At 39.1% G+C, this 20,139-nt stretch overlaps 1 protein-coding gene across 2 annotated transcripts in view; it reads left to right on the top strand.

The window, feature by feature from the left end:
• Positions 1-20,139, top strand: part of mylk3 (myosin light chain kinase 3) — an 83,834-nt gene that overhangs the window by 12,414 nt on the left and 51,281 nt on the right. Inside the window, exons 1-2 of one of the 2 annotated variants that reach the window (XM_028809654.2) lie at positions 6,873-7,611; positions 19,373-19,463. In XM_028809654.2, coding sequence (XP_028665487.2) covers positions 7,072-7,611; positions 19,373-19,463 — 631 coding nt within the window. In that variant the 5' untranslated portion in view covers positions 6,873-7,071. Of the gene's footprint in view, positions 1-6,872; positions 7,612-19,372; positions 19,464-20,139 lie in introns of those variants that run through there. The other variant, XM_028809655.2, reaches the window with a different exon arrangement.

Consider the following 20,139-nt stretch of genomic DNA (forward strand, 5'->3'; position numbering starts at 1 on the left):
AAAAAATCCAATTGTAATAATAATAATTCTTTGCATTTATACAGCGCTTTTCTCACTACTCAAAGCGCTTAGCAATTGCAGGTTAAGGGCCTTGCTCAAGAGTCCCTTTTGGCATTTTACAGGATTCGAACCAGCAACCTTCCGATTGCCAGTGCAGATCCCTAGCCTCAGAGCCACCACTCTGCCAATCTAATCCAATTGTAATGTTTGTAATATTTTGGAATGAGGCTCAATCCGCTGTGCTTATATACTGAATCAATAACCTCTTATAACAGAGTCACTTCATTTTTGTTAACATACTGAGTTCAAGAGACACAGTACTTTAGTACTGTGTTTCTTTGGAGAATCCTTGGGTACCACTGGTTTGACTTTGTGTTGCTCATGAAGTTCCGACAGAGGCACATTCCCTGCATTGTGAGGGAGCATCAGTTACGGCACTACGGCCATGTGGTGCGTTTCCCCAAAGGTGTTCCAGCTCGTAAGGTCCTCATTGTTGAGGACCCGAGTGGCTGGACTAGACCAAGGTTACGCCCATGTAACACCTGGCTGCGGCAGATGGAGGGTCATTTCCAAAGGGTGAGACTGGACTGCATGTCTGCCTGGGGGGGGATGGGGGGGGGTTGCCAACCAGGATCCCGAGCTGTTTCATTGTGTGGTGGGTGCGGCAAAGCACTGTACACGTGCATGCTCCCCAACCTGACCTGACTGAGTTCAAAACTGTTGTTTGAGAAGCATAATAGTAAAACTAGTACACCAGCTATTATCTGGTTGGTGTTTAAAATATGTCACAGATTTAGATACAGAAATAGATTGACACCCCTGTACACCTCAAGCTACCTTTGCCATTAGAATTGCAAAATATCTCTAAGCTATCACATGCAGGTGTGTATACACATTTTGTTTAACCATAACTCCATCATGATCACTTGTGAAAAAACATATGTCAATTTGACTTGAAACTAACTTCAACAGTATGCTTCCTACCTCTGACATGGTGTGATAGCAAACTTTACAGATTATTCCTTTCTACACACATCCAACAGGATAGCAGCAAAAAATTGTCACCCTGTTAAAAATTTTGACAAGGCATTAAATAATGAGATGATATACCAGCAGCAGGTTTTAGATCATACACAAATTAGAGGAAAGCCTGGAGGTATTCCACAAGGCTTCAGCTAACCCCCCCTTCACACACACGTATAATGGACTGCAACATCATGATTTTCACAGAAAAATGGTTAAATGACATTATCCCAGACAACACTATTGAGCTGGAGGGGGCACAGTGTTTGCAGGGCTGACAGAACAATAGAGAACACGGTAAGATCAAAGGCGGAGGTCTGTACATTTATGTGAGCAATGCTTGGTGTGTTGACACTTTTGTAATGGAAGGTCATTGCTCTGCTGATCTGCAATATCTGATGAATAAATATAGACCTTTTTACTTACCCGAAGGAATTTACGTCTATTATTTTCACTGCCGTGTATGTACCACTGGATGCCAACACTAAGCTTGCAATGAAAGAACTACATGCTGCTGTTAGCAAACAACAAACGGCGCATTCAGATGGGGCTTTCATTACTGTGGGCAATTTCAGTCATTGCAACTTTAGAACTGTATTCCCCAAGTTTCATCAAAACATCTCCTACCCCACTTGAAGAGATTGAATCTTGGATCACATGTTTACAAACACTGCTGAAGCCTACAAGGCCTTTCCACCCCACCAACTTGGACAATCGAATCACCTGTACCTGCTCCTCCTCCACAAATACACACCACTCATCAGATGTGTGAGACCTTCAGTGAGGATGGTGAAAGTCTGTCCTGAAGAAGGAGACTCTGCTTTACTGTACAGCAGAAGTTTCAGTATTCAGACTGGAGCTTGTTTTGCCACCAATGACACTTGGGACTCGAAAGTGGACATTGAAAGGTACACATCTTTTGCCCTAGATTATATCAATACAAGCATTAATGAAATCACAGCACACAAGCAGACTAAAACCTTCCCTAACCAGGAGATTTGAATGAATAGAGAGGTTAGACTCCTACTGAAAGCTTGTGATGCTGCTTTCAGATCTGGAGACACATGAGGGCTACAGCACATCCAGGGCCAACCTGAAAAAGGGCATCAGGAGAGCCAAACAGAAATACAAGCAACAAATTGAGGATCATTTCAAAAACTCTGACTCCAGACGTATGTGGCAAGGCATCCAGACCACCACAGAATACAGGAAGGTGAATACAACCTCAACATCAAATAATGTCTCCCTTCCTGACAAGCTAAACAACTTTTATGCTTGTTGTAACCAAAACTGCCCTTCAGACTTACCACCTTCTCTGTACAATCTGCACTGACCAAAGTGAATGCACCCAAGGCTGTTGGTCGTGATTGCATACTGGTGCGTCTGTTGGCTTGCTCTGGACAACTGTCTTAGGTGTTCAGTAACATCTTCAATCTGTCTTTCACCCAGGCTGTCATTCCTGTATGCCTTAAGTCCAAAACAATTGTACCAGTGCCTAAACTATCTCCAGGAAGCCTGATTGACCACTGCCCTGTTGCACTCACCCCCATCATCACCAAGTGATTTGAAAGACTGGCTCCGGCTCACCTCAAATCCAGTCTACCTTCTACACTAGATCCATACCAGTTTGCCTGTCATCCCAATAGGTCAATGAAGGATGCCATTTCCTCAGCTTGTCACTCTGTCCTGACACATTGAGATAACAACAACTCCCATGTTTGGATGTTATTTGTTGATTTTAGCTCCGCATTTCTGTTTAGATGCTAAACTGCATTTCATTGTACCTGTACAATGACAATAAAGTTGAATCTACTGTCAAATTCACTTATTCCAGTGAGCAAGGTTACATCTTAAATAAATGATGAGTAAAACCAGCAACATAACCTAACACAACTTTCACAATACCACTTAATTCTTGTGCAGGGGTGTAAGGGGCTACAGCATATCCTGGCATCATTGGGCCCATGGCAGGAGATAATCCAGGTTGGGAAACCACTCCTATGCAGGGCCCAGTCACATACACACCCACCTACAGGGCCAATTTAGAATTCATAAACACTAGATAGATTTTGAATATTGTAAGTGAAAGAAATGCTGCCTTTTTAAGTTTCATAAGATCCAGACATGCTTTTTACAAAATAAACTATCATCAAAAAAGATATTGGACAAAAACATGTTTTCTTTAAAATCAAAAGGAGATAAAACAGACCAAATGAAGGTTTTTTGAATGAATACAAAAGCAAATGTTAATTCTGGCTCAGTTAGTTTTAAAACTTCACTAACAAAAATGACAGAGTTGTAGGCAAATTGAGACCTGTGGGTTCACTAAGTGCAGGTTTGAATTATGTTCCTCTTGTATAAATCTAAAAATATTGTCAACAGCACCCACTGCCCTGAATTATTCAATTCATATTTAGATTTTGCCTCCAGCTCAGAAGAAGTACTTAATTTCCTACACTGACTCAGAACTGCCCTATCTCATTTATGAAAGGGTTATGTTACAGGGCTGCCATTTGTTCTTATAGGAAGTGAATTTTAACTATGGCATGGTTTTAAAGCTGGATCCATTTTAGGAACAAGCAGCTGGATGTAGTTGAGACCTCACCGTACAAAAAAAATGCAGTGATCAAAGGCATAGAGTAAGCTGCAGGAAAAAGTGAAGCAATGAGTCGGAAACACCAGGAGTCTATGAAAAAAATATATTTTGAGGAAACAGTACATGAGCAATGAATAAACATTATACTGCTGCAGTACCTTAACTGTCTTTTTACAATTAGCAATAGATTGCAGGTCAGTCACAGGCTGACAGGTGCCATAAGTGTGCAGTGATAGACAGTGCGAAATAGTAGTCACATAAAGTCACATGGGCAAAGGCTTAAACAAGACAGGTCATGAAACAGAATGAGGAGGAAAAGAGCAGTGAGTTTAGTATACAGTAGCAAGGTGGATGAAAACAGACAACACAAGATAATAGTGAATGAAAACTTGCTGAAAATACAGGAAAATTATGATCAAAGTAATTTGATTAAAAAAAAGTAATAAATAGGAAAGTTGTTGGCCCAAATACCTGCCAGTCTTTAATTTATTTACTGCTGGGACATAAAGCTGCATTATGTCAAAACTATACCAAAACCTTAACAGCATAACAAAATAGTGTTAGGTAAGAAGGACCTACAGTCAAGTTGTCAGGAAATTAATGCAAGTCAAACTTAAATAGCACACATACAGTCATGCATTTTACAAATTGTAAAATATAGTTCAGTGTCACAAGGAAATGGTGCCCAGAGGCTTTGGGTGAATAATGGAAACCAATACTAGACAAATTGTCACAGAGCACGCTCATGCACCCACTGTCAATCATAAGGAGCAAAATTAGACGTCCCTATGTATGGGATGTCGGAGGAAAATCCATCCAGGCATGGGAGGAATGTACACATTCCATATTCAGTTCCCAAGCCTGCTATTCAAACCCAGAACTTTAGAATTATAAATCAGCAGGGCTAATCAGTATACCCTAGAATACACTGGTCTTACATTTCCTCCAGTCAATGAGTGATTCAAGTCAAATTGTGCACAACATTAATTTCTCTTGATATATAGCCTTTTAAAAAATTACAGAAATGTATACCCTGTTTATGTGCGATGTCTTCATGTGTCAATTTCCCTTGGCCACATGATTTCTGTGTTAAACAGAATACAACCTCCTCTATTAGACTTTCAACTGTCACTGCTGGGGACATAGCAAAAGTAATAATTTAGATATAGCAAAGACACACTTTACTGGGCAGGCATATGAATGGTATTTTATATTTATGATATTGCAAATATTGCAATTAAAAGCCCAATAAATTAGCATATATAACATTTTCAAACCTGCTTAATCAGCATGCCACTGTGTATTTTATCATGGGGAACAGAGGTCCAGCATCTGTTATGATCCTGAACTATTTTTCTTCACTTTTGGAGTTTTTTTTTTATTGTTTTTCCCTAATTCTTTTTTCCTTTTTTTATTATGATAGTGGTGCCAGAATTTTGTAGCCATTTTGTTCTGCATTCAAGGGAGCAGCCATCCTATTTGTGGTTGCTGTGTTTGTGGAGATCACACCATGCCTATATAAGTTATTATTTACTAATTGGATTGAAGATAATCAAAACAGCTAGTAATGAGGGGCAATGCAACAAGTTCATCTGAGGACTTTTTTGAAAGAAGTCTTTTGACTATATCAGTGGTTTTGGGTTTTGCTTTTTCTTAGAACACTTTCCTCTTTTCATTTTCTAAATTTCCTACTTTTTTCTATTCTTTATTGAGCAATTTAAAATCTGTGAACACACACGCACACACACAATCTCTCACAGGACTGATTATGAAACTGACAGCATCAGGCACAAGGCAGGTGCTCTTAATGGGTACATTTATTCAGACATTGGCACTTAAGCTCACTCAGAATCAGTCTGGAGTCTTTCATCAACCATACACACACATTTTTGAGAAGTTAAAGTTGTAACCGAGTACCTATGGAAAATACCAAACAGATACAAGAAGAATGTGCCAACTACACAAGGCATAAAATCCTAGGTCAGGATGGTGAATCCACGTGATAACAGTGCTAACTGATCCACAACAGTGCCAGCCTCCGAGAAAATATTGCTAAATAATTCCCACATACTGTAAGTAAACAATATTTTGTTTTATTGACATAATGGAAAAATAAGTATTCCTCCAATTTAAACAAAAGAAAGTGTAGACTATAATGATTTCTAAATTGATATCAATATTAAGAGACTGGAAACAGAATTTATAAAGCATTGGTATTAGATGCCAGGAATAATATATTAGTGTGCTGTGCCATAAATATATTTTGCTGATATTACCGTTAATTACTCTATATGTCACTAAGTAGGTCCAGGTCAGGCAAGAACATCAGGTGATGTAATTTAATCCTGATAGTTAACAGGATAGAACAGAACTAGAGAAGCTTTAAAATGAATAAACAAGCATTGTTTGAAAGATTAGCACCACAATAAAGTCAAGTTGGATCCAAAGTAAAAGTAAGTTAGATCTTTGAGTAAGATTTGGTATTTATTTGATATACTTGTCACGGATAAACATCTCCTTGTGATATTGCAGTGGATAAGTGTGCTTAGACAAATGGAGGGATGCATTGTTATCTTTATACAGTATTTTCATAATAGAATTTAACTAACAAATTATCACTGTTAAGTTATTAAATTATCAGTAAATATTCTTAGTAAAATGCATATAAAATTACATTATTTGGCATGTTGATGACCTTAAAGTTTCTTAAGTCCATTACTGATTTCCCCCACCTAACCAAAGTTGTACATTTGATATAAATTACACTATAATTAAAAAAAAACCAACAACAACAGAATGGTTATGTCAAAATATACCTTCATTTTGTTACTTTGTGCATTGGTTGTTCATTTTTCCCTTTGCCAAGTGTGATTCAAGTGTGCCTTTGTGCCATTTGAGAGCTCAGATTTTACTCTCTGTGCTTAGAGAAACAGCTGTAGAGTTCTCTGAGTCAGTCATTTCAGTGTTGACTCATCTGTGCAGAATGCAAACACCTCTTTAGAAAGCTGCCTACATTTGGAAAAAGTAAAAGAAAAAAAAATATTTTCATAAGCCGACGTTGCTTCTTTCCTTTGCCAAATGCTTACCCTGTGAAAAGACCCTTCTCCACATGCCTGGCAGTCAACAGCTTCTTCAGAAACAATTTTAAATGTTTTTGTGACGTCAAGGAGGCTGAAGAATTTGGACTGTGCTGAGCCTAGCAGGTCATATAAAAGTCTTGTGTCAAAAAAAAAAAAAAAAAAAGAGTGGCAGATAGCATATCAAAGCTGAGGTGTTTATTTAAGAGTGCTGTCACACTGCTGGCACAAAAGGAGATCCTATATCAGTGGGTTCAGTAGCATGGAGGACTTCTGAAAAAGAATATTAATAAGAAAAGCAGAAGAAGGCAAAACACGACTATGTTGGGATCACTTTGGATTTCAGACAGTAATTAATTAAATAGCACAGAAAAAATGAACAAGCAGGGATCACTAGCAGCTTGTATTGCAAAAATGTATGAAGGGGGCACCTTGGACAGCACAGCTAGCTCTGGACATGGAACTCCTGCTAAAAAAGTTTGTCTTAATCCAACAAATAGTATGAGTGCTATGGACAGAAAGTTGAGTCTTTTAGACTCCAAAGTAGAAAAGTTAGTGAACAACCAAGGAGAAGTGCTCATGAAGCTGGATGTCGTATACCAAGGCATTGGCAATTTGGAAAAAGGACTCGGTAAGCTGAAACAACTGGATGATCCTGTTTCTTCTACAGAGAAGAAATCAGAACAGATACAATTCAGTGAGATAAAAGCTTTGTGTACAGAAACAGTGAAACTCCTTAAGTCTTTGCAGTTGGATGCAACCAAACAAAAGGAGAAAATTGACAAGATGGATAACACTATGTCTGCAGTGGACAAAGTCATTCGATTTGTTGGAGAGACATTTAAAAGCTCAAAAGTAGTGGAATATATCCTTAAAGGCATGGTCCCTTGGAGAAAAGTTAGCCTTCTTGATGAGGTTAGTTAGCTAAGAGAGATTTGTTTTGCACTTTTTAAATTACAAATACAGCTAATGCCTTTATTACAGCATCTCTTGGCCTCGGGGAACAGTCCTAACTCCTGTTGTTCTGCAGATTTGTGATTCATTAACTAACAAACACTACTAAAAATATTGCTTTCAAAACTTTCCAAAATTATAATATCATAAACTGATTACAGTGAATGGAAATTACTCATTACTCAGCGTGTATATTCTTTCATATAGGTTACTCACTAAAATGATCCAGTTAACCATAAAGCATAAATTATGTTTGAATGAATAGTTTGTTGCAACATTTGAATACATACAATTATTAATAAATGCTGTACTTTAAAATTAGAATACTGTATTTTAAAATGAGTTGGGAGCAGCCGAAAGAAGAAGATTCTTATAATGCTAATATTGTATTTTTGATAATATGATTAGAAGACATAATTGTACAGAAGAACTTTAACCTGTAAAACCTAAAGCTATAGTATATAATTTAATGTATGATAAATAATTTTCCATTTAGATTTCACTCCTGACTCCTACTTAATACATTCATCTCTAGTAATGGAAAAAGCAGGCATAATGTAATATAATATAAAATGATGAATATAATATAAAAAATGTACATGCTTAATGAATTGATAGATCTAAATTGGATGCATCCAGAGTTGGTTCTTGGATTACACCTTATGCCAAATGTTATCAGAATAGACTCCCAGTGAATCTGTAATGAAGATGAGTCAAAAAGTGGATTATGGCATAACATCTTCTATTATGGGTGGGACAGTCGGTAGTGCTGCTGTCTCATGCTGGATTTAAATCCTGTGTCTGGATATTGTCTGCAAATTCTCCCCCTTATCTCTGTGGTTTCTCCCACCACATCCCAAGAGATGCCGGTTAGGCTAGCTGGCAATTCTTAACTGGCCTGTGAGAGAATGGATATTTGCATTATATTGTAGTGTAATGGACTGGTGCCCTGTCCACAGATTATTCCTGCTTTGTAACTGTTGCTGCAGGGAGAGACTATTTTCCCATAAAACCCTGAACTGGATAAAAGAGGTCTGAGAATGCCATGTTATAATATCATAATGCAATTTTTATTCATGATGACATGTCTGCAGAGGTGGTTTCTGATTCTTCCAATCAATTCATCTTTCAGCTGAATAAAAATTTTTCAAAAAAGCCTTTTAACTAAAACAAATTCTGGAATCTTTTGATGAATTATTAATTAAAATATGCACAATTACAAGTTAAAAAACACTTTACACATTTTTAGTGTTTCATAGATCTAAAGAGCTGAAAGGGAATTAAATTTATAGCAGAATGGGACTAAAACTGAGACCTGATTGTTTGCTCAATTTGGGGCATAATATTACTAAATAAATCAGTAAGTGGTTTATGTTTTTAATTTAATGTGTTTATTTTACATTTAGTTGGTGCAACTGTTGTCATTGTTTGATTAATAGAGCTTCTCCTATAAAATGCTGCCAGCTTAACAATAACTTGCTAGGGAAGTGGGCACCAGGAAGTGGCATTGGGGAAGAGAACAGCCCCGACACAGAGAGGGAAAGAGCAACATAATATATGACAAACAATAGGCCTCTAGGACGTGCAAGAGACAGGAACACCAGAGCAATGGAGAGAGTAGAAAGATTACTCAGCAATTGCCCACAGTCCCAGTCGTAAGAGTGAATAAAAGGCCACAGTTGGCTGGCAACATAATAAATGACCACTTGGCTGCAGCTGGTAACACAGTGTCCCTAGCTGGGTAACTACAGTAGAAGCTATGTCGCCCATTCAAGGAAAAGGTCAGGGAGGACAGGCAGAATGCCAGTTCTTTACCATACAGTGGTTCTAGACAAACACATTTTCTCATGTAAAAAAAGGCACGGGGTAATGTCATCTCTTTAAGGGAATGGGTGTAGGAGAATTTACTGTGAAGACCAACCTTTTATAGACTAGTAAAGGTTCAGGGGTGCAGGCTCATAGAAGATGGCGTGAGTGAGCTCTAGTGTGGTGACCCCATTGACACCTGAACCATTAGTTAAATGTGGCCTCTGGATGTAAGTGACCCCATAACGCAGTTCAAAGCCACCTTCATGCTTCAGTTAAATTTGGGTCAAATGCTGACTCTGAATATTTTCGGTGAGGTTCCTCAGTTCAGATTGGCCATAATGAGAGTGCTGTCTACTGTATTTAGCAAATCTCTGCCGACTTGCAGATTTTCTTTTCACATAGTGCTTTCGTATTTCTTTCAACATACATTTTCCAAAGAAGAACTTTATTCTGTCAGTTCAGGAGTGACTGTATGGTCTTGTAGTAATCTATGCTTAGAACTAAAATCAGAGACTTTTTTCTTAACATATTAATTTTCATTTATCCATTTATTAATCTCTAAAAGTGCAGAGAGAAGTAGGGAGCAAAAATTCAAGTCACTCTTAATGACATGCTGGTGTGTTGCAGTGAATTTCAGCCCTTTTGTAATTTGTAGGTTCCACTGAATTTAAACATGACCTTGGACAATACAGTGAAATCCATGTGAGAATTAACTACTCCAAATGCAAAGCTAGGTCCAAAGTGTTATAGAGCAGAAGCACTAAACACCATGCCACACTACCATATTTAGTCTCTAATGGAAGGTTTAACACTATAAAAAGAATCATCCAGCTCCATAATTCCAATGAACTCCTTTGTATAAGCGCTGTAGCTTTAATTGGTAGCTGTCATCTCCTCAGAATAAGCGTATCAAGAGAGCAGTCTTTTATCTTAACTTTGTTGACTGGGAACAGACATAGGCCATAGAAGACTGGGTATTTACAGAACACTGATAGCTGTTACAGATGAAGTGGAAAGGAAAAACAGTGTGCTTCATTTCATGTGCTAAGTTTAACTGTAATTGAATTAAAATCTGTTTTACCTTAAAAAGGCCATACCCCTGGCTCGAGCTGTTCTCTCTTGCAGATTTGTGTGGTTTCTATCACATTCTCTTGTAGGCTGAAAAGATTGTATATTTTTCCCTCATATTTTAAACTCAGTTAGAAAACATGAGCAGCTGCACTCTGATTAGTTTTTTAACTCGTGTTCCTAAAATACCCGATAGTCTGATGAAAATAAAATTTCAATTACAGTCCCAATTTCAACAGGAAATTTTAAATGCTAAATGTGCTTTAATGTTCACTTCTTTAAAAGGATGACAGATAATGGTGTTGTATTCCTGATTCATTGACGTACTTTTATCTTTATATTGCTTTTTTCAGTTTACTACATCTTGTGATTTTAAGTATAAAAACTTTTTCATTCATTTTATTCTTATCTGTTATTCATTTTTCTATATTTGTGCATCAGATTTTATAGTTCTCCATGATAGGAAGGTTGTCTTGCTTTGAGAAGCATGTTGACATGAATGTTGTGTGTACAGTGCTATTTAACTGTAAAATACAGGTTTGTGGTAAACTTTTAGTGAATGCTTCTATTTAAAAGAGCCCCATATAATCGACTGACATATATATATATATATATATATATATATATATATATATATATATATATATATATATATATATATATATATAGTAAGAAAAAGACACTATATGGGAGCCTGACCCGACACGGAGGCACGTGTTAAATAAATAAACTTTTATTTTTCTTCACCTGTGGGGCATGTCTTCCCCCATAATCCCCACAGGCACAACACAGTCCCCAATACACAAACACCAAATTAAACACACCAAGCACTCTTTTCCTTTCTCCACTATTCCTTTCAGGCAAACTCGTCCTCCTCCCGATTCTGGCCGCTGAGTGGTGGTCGCTGGCTCCTTTTATTGGGTACCTGGACGTGCTCCAGGTGCTTGATTGCTGACATCCGGCTGCACTTCCAGGTGAGGCAAAACCAGTGCTCAAAAGGGGCCAGCAGCTCCTGCTGCAGCACCCCCTGGTGGCGCCTGCAGAACCCAACAGGGCTGCACAAAACTCCAACCCCCATAAAGCCCTGGGGGAGTTCGAGGCACTGCTGCAACCCAGGGAGGCTGCCATCTATCGTCCAGGGGGAGATACTGGGTTTCCCACCCTTGTCCCCCAGGTATATATGGTGCAGGGGTGTTACAGCCAGGCATGGGCCCTGGCCATCCGTCACAGGGCCCTTCCCTCAGATGAGCCCTGTAGGGCTCAGCGGCACGTCCCGCGAGGGCTGGTCTTCTTCATGATGGGGAGATGGCATCCTCAGTACCACAGCTCTGCCCTGTGGAAGCAAAAGCAAGAGGTCTGGGGGTGTTGCCCTGATATCCCCGCCAATCGGATGTCCTCTCAGGACAATACCGCCAGACGTGACCACAGTGGCCACAGTTATAACCACGCCACCCCCCTCGCAATCGACCTCTGCAGGATTGGAAGCAGGATGGAAAGTCCTGCTCCTTCGTCTGCTCCACCTGATGTTTCCGCCCCTTCGCAGAGCAGCCCTCCACGCCTTTATGCAGACGGGCTCGCTCTGTGCACTGTTAGGAGGATCCCATTTCTTTCTCCGGGTTCTCCTCTTGCTCTGGGGTGCATTGACGGTCTGGGTCCCCTTAATGGAAGTAGGGAAATCCCTTACCATCTGCACCCCTTTAGATGCCTGTGAGATTGATGCAGGCAGTCGAGGCAAGGCTGTTTGGCAGCCGATGTCTATCAGCTGCCTCCCTGCACTCTCCTCTGCCGCGCTGTCGGTCGTCACGGCTGCGTCACTTGTAGGAGCCGGGGCTGCCTGGCAAGCAGCACTGATCACTGCTGTCGTTGCGGTCCGCCCTCCCCTTTCTTCTACGGCACAGGCCTCACTCACCTATACCACGACATCCTGCAGGCTGGAGGATCTCATGCCGCGCCTCTTTAGCCACTCGGTGATGGCTCCTAATGGCACGCTGAGCTTCTTCTCCAGTGCATCCTTCGACTCCTGCAGGACCTGAAAAACTTGAACATGGGACTGCAGGGGTAGGAGGACAGCCTCCACCTCCCGTGCAGTCTGAAAAAAGTTACTTTCTTTGGTCGGCGGTGGATGCGGACTCGCCTCATCCTCTCCCGCCACCTGTTACCCATCGAGGCCCTGCGGCAGGCCCTTTCGGGTGTTCTTTGGGTTCGGGGTGGAGGTTCGTTGTCTCCGCCTGTGAGTTTTTATTGGCGGGGAGTCGACACACATCCTCCACCTTCTTACCTGACATGGTGAGGTCTTCCGGGTGTTGCGAAACCAGTGCCAAAAAGGGGCCAGCAGCTCCTGCTGCAGCACTTCCTGGTGGCGCCTGTGTAACCCAACAGGGCTGCACAGAACTCCAACCTCCATGAATCCCTGGGGGAGTCCGAGGCACTGCTGCAACCCAGGGAGGCTGCCATCTAGCGTCCAGGGGGAGATACTGGGTTTCCCACCCTTGTCCCACTGGTATATACTGTATGGTGCATGGGCCCAGGCCATCCGTCACAATATACGCATATATATATATATATATATATAATATATATATACTATATATATATATATATAATATATAATACTACCCAGCTCGCTTCGCTCACCAACCCCCGTATTTGGTTTTCCGGATACACACTTTTAAGATTGTTTTTTCTTTGAATTGTTGCTATTTCATTAGTTTCACTTTTATTTCAAACTTCTGTAAAAACAATATTTCTAATCTTGCCAGTCCCAATATGCTGAATCTTTTTAATGAGGTCAGGATAGGTTTCTCTGTTTGGAATTTCAGCACATACAAAACGATCTACATCATCAGCATTTAATAATTTTTTTTTTACAAAGTAACAAAGTCAGTAGAGTTCTGCATTGGACTCCTTTCTGTAAAGTCGTGCTATTTTCCTCTCACAGTTCCAAAAGTACATGGGGTTACCAAGGTGATACCCCAGCTTTTGTCTAGGTTTTTGTACAAGGGCTAGACAGAACGTTTTTGACTCCTGGGGTAAATTTAGGTTTTTAAATAAGCAGACAGATAAATATATATACATTAACAAAGTAACCAATAAATGCATGTGCGGTAAACTCCGTTTTTGAAATTCTCAACATTCTTTATTTGTCACATGCATAGTTATACAGGACAACACGCAGTGAAATGCATCCTGATCCGCTTATCAGAACCTGTGCAAAGTTAGAAGAATATCAGTTAGATTAACAAAAAGTCATAGATCGAAAGATAACAGTATAGTAGAACATAATAAATAAGTAAAATTATGTGAATAAAGTAGAATTAAAGGTTAAGGTGCAATAGTGTAGTAATTATTGTGCAAAACCAAAGTTAGACTGGTGCATAGTTAAATGAGGCAGTTTGTTTGTTTGCGCTACTGCGATCTTTACTTTTTTATATTTTCTAATTTTCCTACTTTCATATCCTTTAACTTTCTCCACATGTGTATAGCGCCAACATTTTTTTTTTTTTTGAGCCTTTCTAATTTCCCTGGTTTCATAGTCTCTAACCTGCTCTGCATGTGTTTAGCGTCAACGTTTGGAAACATCTCTATGAAGTTCTACTTTGTCTTTTACTCACTGTCATTTAATTCTGATCCGGATTGGACGTGCTTTTTTTTCAATTCCACTTGTTCCGGTCTGATAATTACTTTCCTTATTTTCTGAATTTGCACCTCGATTATTCTTTTTTGCTCTTTTTTCTGTCCAACGCATTTGAGTCTCTTTTCTGCGTGCTTTTCTTTCTTCTTCGTTTAATCGTCGATGTTTCATTTCTACCCTATTCATTTAATTTCTACCCTATTCATTTCTACCGTATTGACCTTATACACTTTATATGCACTGAGAGCCCTGGAGCTGTGTGTGCTGCATGACTGCCATTACACTACTGATTTGTTTTTTTTGATATTGCTTGTAAGTAGGGTGTGTCTTGCAAGACTCTCGTTCTATGTTCCCATGAGACGCACCGTGGCAGGTCTCTTTCATCTCGCGGGTCTTTAAATTATCTTCCGAGAAAGATCACGTATCGTAGACTATCAGGAAAGGGGACATGATTTCTTTTTATAATAGATAGATAAAATGTGTATACATATACAGTATATAATGTATACAGTAATCCCTCCTCCATCGCGGGGGTTGCATTCCAGAGCCACCCGCGAAATAAGAAAATCCGCGAAGTAGAAACCATATGTTTATATGGTTATTTTTATATTGTCATGCTTGGGTCACAGATTTGCGCAGAAACACGGGAGGTTGTAGAGAGACAGGAACGTTATTCAAACACTGCAAACAAACATTTGTCTCTTTTTCAAAAGTTTAAACTGTGCTCCATGACAAGACAGAGATGACAGTTCCGTCTCACAATTAAAAGAATGCAAACATATCTTCCTCTTCAAAGGAGTGCGTGTCAGGAGCAGTGACTGTCACAGAGATAGAGAGAAAAGCAAACAATAATAAATCAATAAGGCTGTTTGGCTTTTATGTATGCGAAGCACCGAAGCACAAAGCTGTTGAAGGCGGCAGCTCACACCCCCTCTGTCAGGAGCAGACAAAGAGAGAGATAGAGAGAGACAGAGTTTGTTTTTCAGTCAAAAATCAATACGTGCCCTTCGAGCTTTTAAGTATGCGAAGCACCGTGCAGCATGCAGCATGTCGTTTCAGGAAGCAGCTGCACAAAAGATAGCAACGTGAAGATAATCTTTCAGCATTTTTAGACGAGCGTCCGTATCGTCTAGGTGTACGAACAGCACTCCTGCTCACACCCCCTACGTCAGGATCAGAGAAAGTCAGCGCAAGAGAAAGAGAAAAGTAAGCTGGGTAGCTTCTCAGCCATCTGCCAATAGCGTCCCTTGTATGAAATCAACTGGGCAAACCAACTGAGGAAGCATGTACCAGAAATTAAAAGACCCATTGTCCGCAGAAACCTGCGAAGCAGCGAAAAATCCGCGATATATATTTAAATATGCTTACATATAAAATCCGCGATAGAGTGAAGCCGCGAAAGGCGAAGCGCGATATAGCGAGGGATCACTGTATATACAATATATATATATGTGTGTGTATACAGTACATGTATGTATATACAGTATATATATTGTCGGAGATGGCTGGGGGGTGACCCGGCCAGGACACCCAGGAGGACCGGAGGAGAGCTTACGCCTTCCCTAGACCATGTGGGGGCGACCTCCCTGGTACCTTTGGGGGCCACGGGTACAGAGCTTTGAAGCTCAACCCTGTATGGTCCCGGGGGCGCCCCTATGCCTTTGGAGCCCTGGACCTCAGCACTTCCGCCACACCCGGAAGTGCTGGGGGGAAGAGGAGCAGGGACACCTGGAGTGCTTCCGGGGATGCAGCCGGCACTTCCGCCATACTAGGGCATGTCGGTGGAAGATTGACATAACACACCTGGAGCACATCCGGGGGAATATGAAAGGGGCCGCCACCCTTCATATTATGGCTAGAGTCGGGTGGAAGAGGACAAGGTGTCTGGAGGAGGCAAGGAGGCGGCCTAAAGAAGATAAGGCATTGGACTGTGTGGCCAGGACTTTGGGGACTTTTGGGGTTTGTGACCACTTATTATTGTAAATAATTATGTATAATAAACATGTGTTGGGTGATTTACACGTGTCTACCTGTCTGTGTCCAGACCAGCGTTCACAATATTTACACACATACACACTGTGTGTATATATATATATATATATATATATATATATATATATATATATATATATATATATATATATATATATGTTTGTGTGTGTGTGTGTATGCGTGTGTGTGTAATGTGTGTTTTCAGTGAACATACAAATGTACTAAATTTTAAAATAGCTACGGTTAGTAACTGCAACACTAAATACACCATAATGTTTGCATTCAAAAAATAAAAAAAATATTTGTGTTGTTTTAAATGGCCCTGGTATTTTTTTGTATGTGCGTGTGTGCATGTATGCGTATGCCAGCCAAATCATACTGAATTTAAGTTTTCCAAAGATGAGAAGGGAGTGATTGCCCTGAAATTTAAGTAAAACATCAGTATTCTTTTTCATAATGTGATATATGAAAAACAAAGTGAATAAAGAAATTTTCTGTTAAACAGAATACCATTAGGTGTGTTGTGACTGACAGACATAACGAGAATCAGTGGAGTATTAGTAGTACAAGTAGTAATAGTAATATTGTCACTTGTACAAATTACAAGTGAAATTCTTACCAACATGGTTCCATGATAAAAAAAAGAAGTCACTTAAATACAGAACATCATTTTTAATTAATTTGGTGTGTCTTCCTGAAATAGGTGATGAGGCATATCTTAGGATACCTAGGGTCTATAATTCTTTGTTTATTTGTCAAGAATAAAATGCAAGCACAGAGACTTACAAAGACATGAAGTAATTTGGCATTTTTCCTCTTAGTTTTCATGAAGAAAATATTGTGTTCAGTATATCGTTGTCTTTAACATAACTATAACATTCTGAAACAGATACATTGTTTTAGGCTCACCATCTGTTCATAAATTACTGCTTGATTTCTTTCTGTTGTTGAATACTAATAATACTTCGGCATCTTAAGATACAGTGTATGCAGTGACAGAGTATAGTATATTCTGTAGTCACTTTATCTGTCAGTGTTAGTAAATACATTTGAGTATAGAGAAAACACTGGTTAAAGTTTCCTGCTCCAAGAAATAAATGGCATTTGTGTTTAACTGCTTTGGGTTGTGTTACAATACTCAGCTCTTGTATTTATAGGGATCAGTGAACAGTGGACTGAACACATAGTAATATTTCAATTTGTATTGACTTACTTCTTTAAATGCTCATTCTTAAGGTCTACTAAGTGTTCCGTAAATGCTTGACTGAGATGCTACAAGCTAACCCTGCTAACTGCCAATATCCCCAATAAATGTATGTATTTAGAAGTTAGTAGTTCATGCATGGGTAGTCTCTTTTTTGTGAAGAAAAAAAAGTAATATTAATTCCATTCAGCTACAGTTTTTTTTGTTCTTTATTTCTTTATTTATTTATTTATTCAATCTTGGAATCAAAATGGATATGGTCCTGAAAATGGAAGCTCAAGTCAACAGCACAGTAAAATCCTGCTTTTTCCATCTCAGGCGAATTGCCAAACTCAAACCAATTCTGCCTTACCACCTCCTGGAATCAGTAATCCATGCATTCATTACGTCCCGGCTCGACTATTCTAATTCCTGCCTATATGGTATTAGTAAAGCCACTCTTTCGAGACTCCAATTGGTTCAAAATGCGGCTGCAAGACTTTTAACTGGAAACAGCAGAAGCCAACACATTACACCGATTTTAAAAACCCTACACTGGCTGCCGGTTAGCTTCAGAATTGATTTTAAGATACTCCTTTTAACCTATAAGGCACTAAATGGTCTAGCCCCTGCCTACTTGACTGTCTTGCTCCATCGTCACAATCCCCCTCGTGTTCTTAGATCCTCAGATCAGCTGCTCCTAACCGTTCCCAAGGCACATTTTAAAGCTCGTGGTGAAAGGGCTTTTTCTGTCTGTGCACCCAAGCTCTGGAACTCCTTACCTTTAGTGGTTAGGCAAGCCACTTCAGTCACCACATTCAAATCACACCTAAAAACGCACTTCTTCACATTGGCTTTTAATTCTTAACCTGTCTTATTCCCACTTGCTTTTTGCTATTTCTCTGTTTTATTGGGTCCCCTGACCTGTTTTTTTTTAGTGTCTCTGTTTTAATTCTCTCTTAATGTTTGTTTTTTTTAATATTTTGCTTTTAGTCTTGCTTGTTTTAACTGTACAGCGCTTCGGTCAGTTGTAATGCTGTGCTTTTAAGCGCTTAACAAATAAAAATGGTATGGTATGGTATTTCGCTTTATACAGTTTCTTGTATTAGGAATTTGTTAGTTTTCGCATACCCCTTGGGGTCAGAGTGCAGGGTCAGCCATTGTACAGCGCCCCTGGAGCAATTACAGGTTAAGGGTCTTGCTCAAGGGCCCAGCAAAGTAGGATCTCTTTTGGCAGTGACGGGGATTCAAACCTGCAACCTTCTGGATACCAGCACAGATCCTTAGCCTCAGAGCCACCACTCAGTTTCCATTAATAGGAGAACAGGCAATTAGTGGATGTTTCACATTTTTATGATCTTGCGCTTTATTAGAAAATAAATTAAGGTATGTTTTTTTGTCACATGCAGAGAGAAAAGTACAGTGAAATTCTTACTTGCATTTCTGACGAATGTTCAATATGTAGTTTATTGACTTTAAAGCTTTTTACGGGCATATAATGGTAAGGCCTCAAGTTATGATTCCTCTTTTTATTATTTTTTATTCTTGCAGTTGATTTTTGAGGTGTAGTTAAAAGAAAACATCTGTGGTTGATCAAGATAAAAATCTGTTGATGTCTATAGCAATTACGAGCATGGACCGTGCATTTGTCTTGCATTAAAATAAGGCATACATTGTATTTATTCTGTATTTTTTCCATTTCTCTGAATGTACTCTATGTAAAGATTATTTACCAAAGCATTATCATAGCTGGAAATTCAACATTAATTGAACATAAAATGTAAAATAGAAAATAGAATTTTTAAGAATTTAATTTTTATATTTTTGTTTCAAGGAGGGTCAGGCTACCAAATGTTCCAAATGTCTTCATATGTTAATGTGAAGCTAAATTAATAGCTGTTAACTGTAAAGCCAAGTGCATTTATCTTTGGTAATATCTTGAATATAGTTTAGTTTTGAAAACTCACTTTGGAAAATCTTTTTATTTATAAGATACTGGACTTTGTGATGTTATATATTGTCTTAAAATGATTTTACAGAAAAGAGAGGAACTTGAGGAGCCAAATGCAAAACTAAAAACTGGAGTTCATAATCGAGGAATTCAAGCTGAGATCAAAAGGTTTCCTGAAGGTTTGTGTTGTACAAAGACTTCAAAAGTACTGAATATAGTATGCAGCTGTAGCCACTAATTGTGATAAGCTGTAATAGGTTTAGTTTAGTAAGGAAATTTGCTTTAAAAACGATTATGGGAAAGTGGTATGATTTATTTACATTTTCTATAAGCACCTAATGATAATACAGTACCTTTATAAAGAAGAGTACATATTGTTGAGTAATTTGATTTAGTGGTGTATTCCAGGGATCTCAGACTTCAGTCCAGGAGGGCCGCAGTGGCTGCAGGTTTTTATTCTAACCCTTTTCCTAATTAGTGACCTATTTTTAGTGCTAATTAAGTTTTTTTGAATTAATTGTAATTGACTTGCTCTTGAAGACTCAGACCCCTTAGTTGTTTCTTTTTCCTTAGTTAGCAACAATGAGATACAAAATGAACCAAATATGACCAACAGACTGTGTCGATCATACAGTACCTGAAAATAAAGAAAGGTGAAGGTCTCAGGAATGTTGATCTGCTCAGGTCCACAAAACATTTTACCAGTGCTCTTAGAAAAGAGAAAATCAACAATTTCAGAAATGGATGGTAATGCACAATAAGAGCAGCAACAAGCCACGGAATTAAAGAATGGGTTTAATTAACAACAAGGATCAGCGTCTAATTAAGCAACTGCTTGGAGTGAAATTAGGTGTT

Source organism: Erpetoichthys calabaricus, chromosome 9 (genome assembly GCF_900747795.2).
Source record: "Erpetoichthys calabaricus chromosome 9, fErpCal1.3, whole genome shotgun sequence".
Lineage (NCBI taxonomy): Eukaryota > Metazoa > Chordata > Cladistia > Polypteriformes > Polypteridae > Erpetoichthys > Erpetoichthys calabaricus.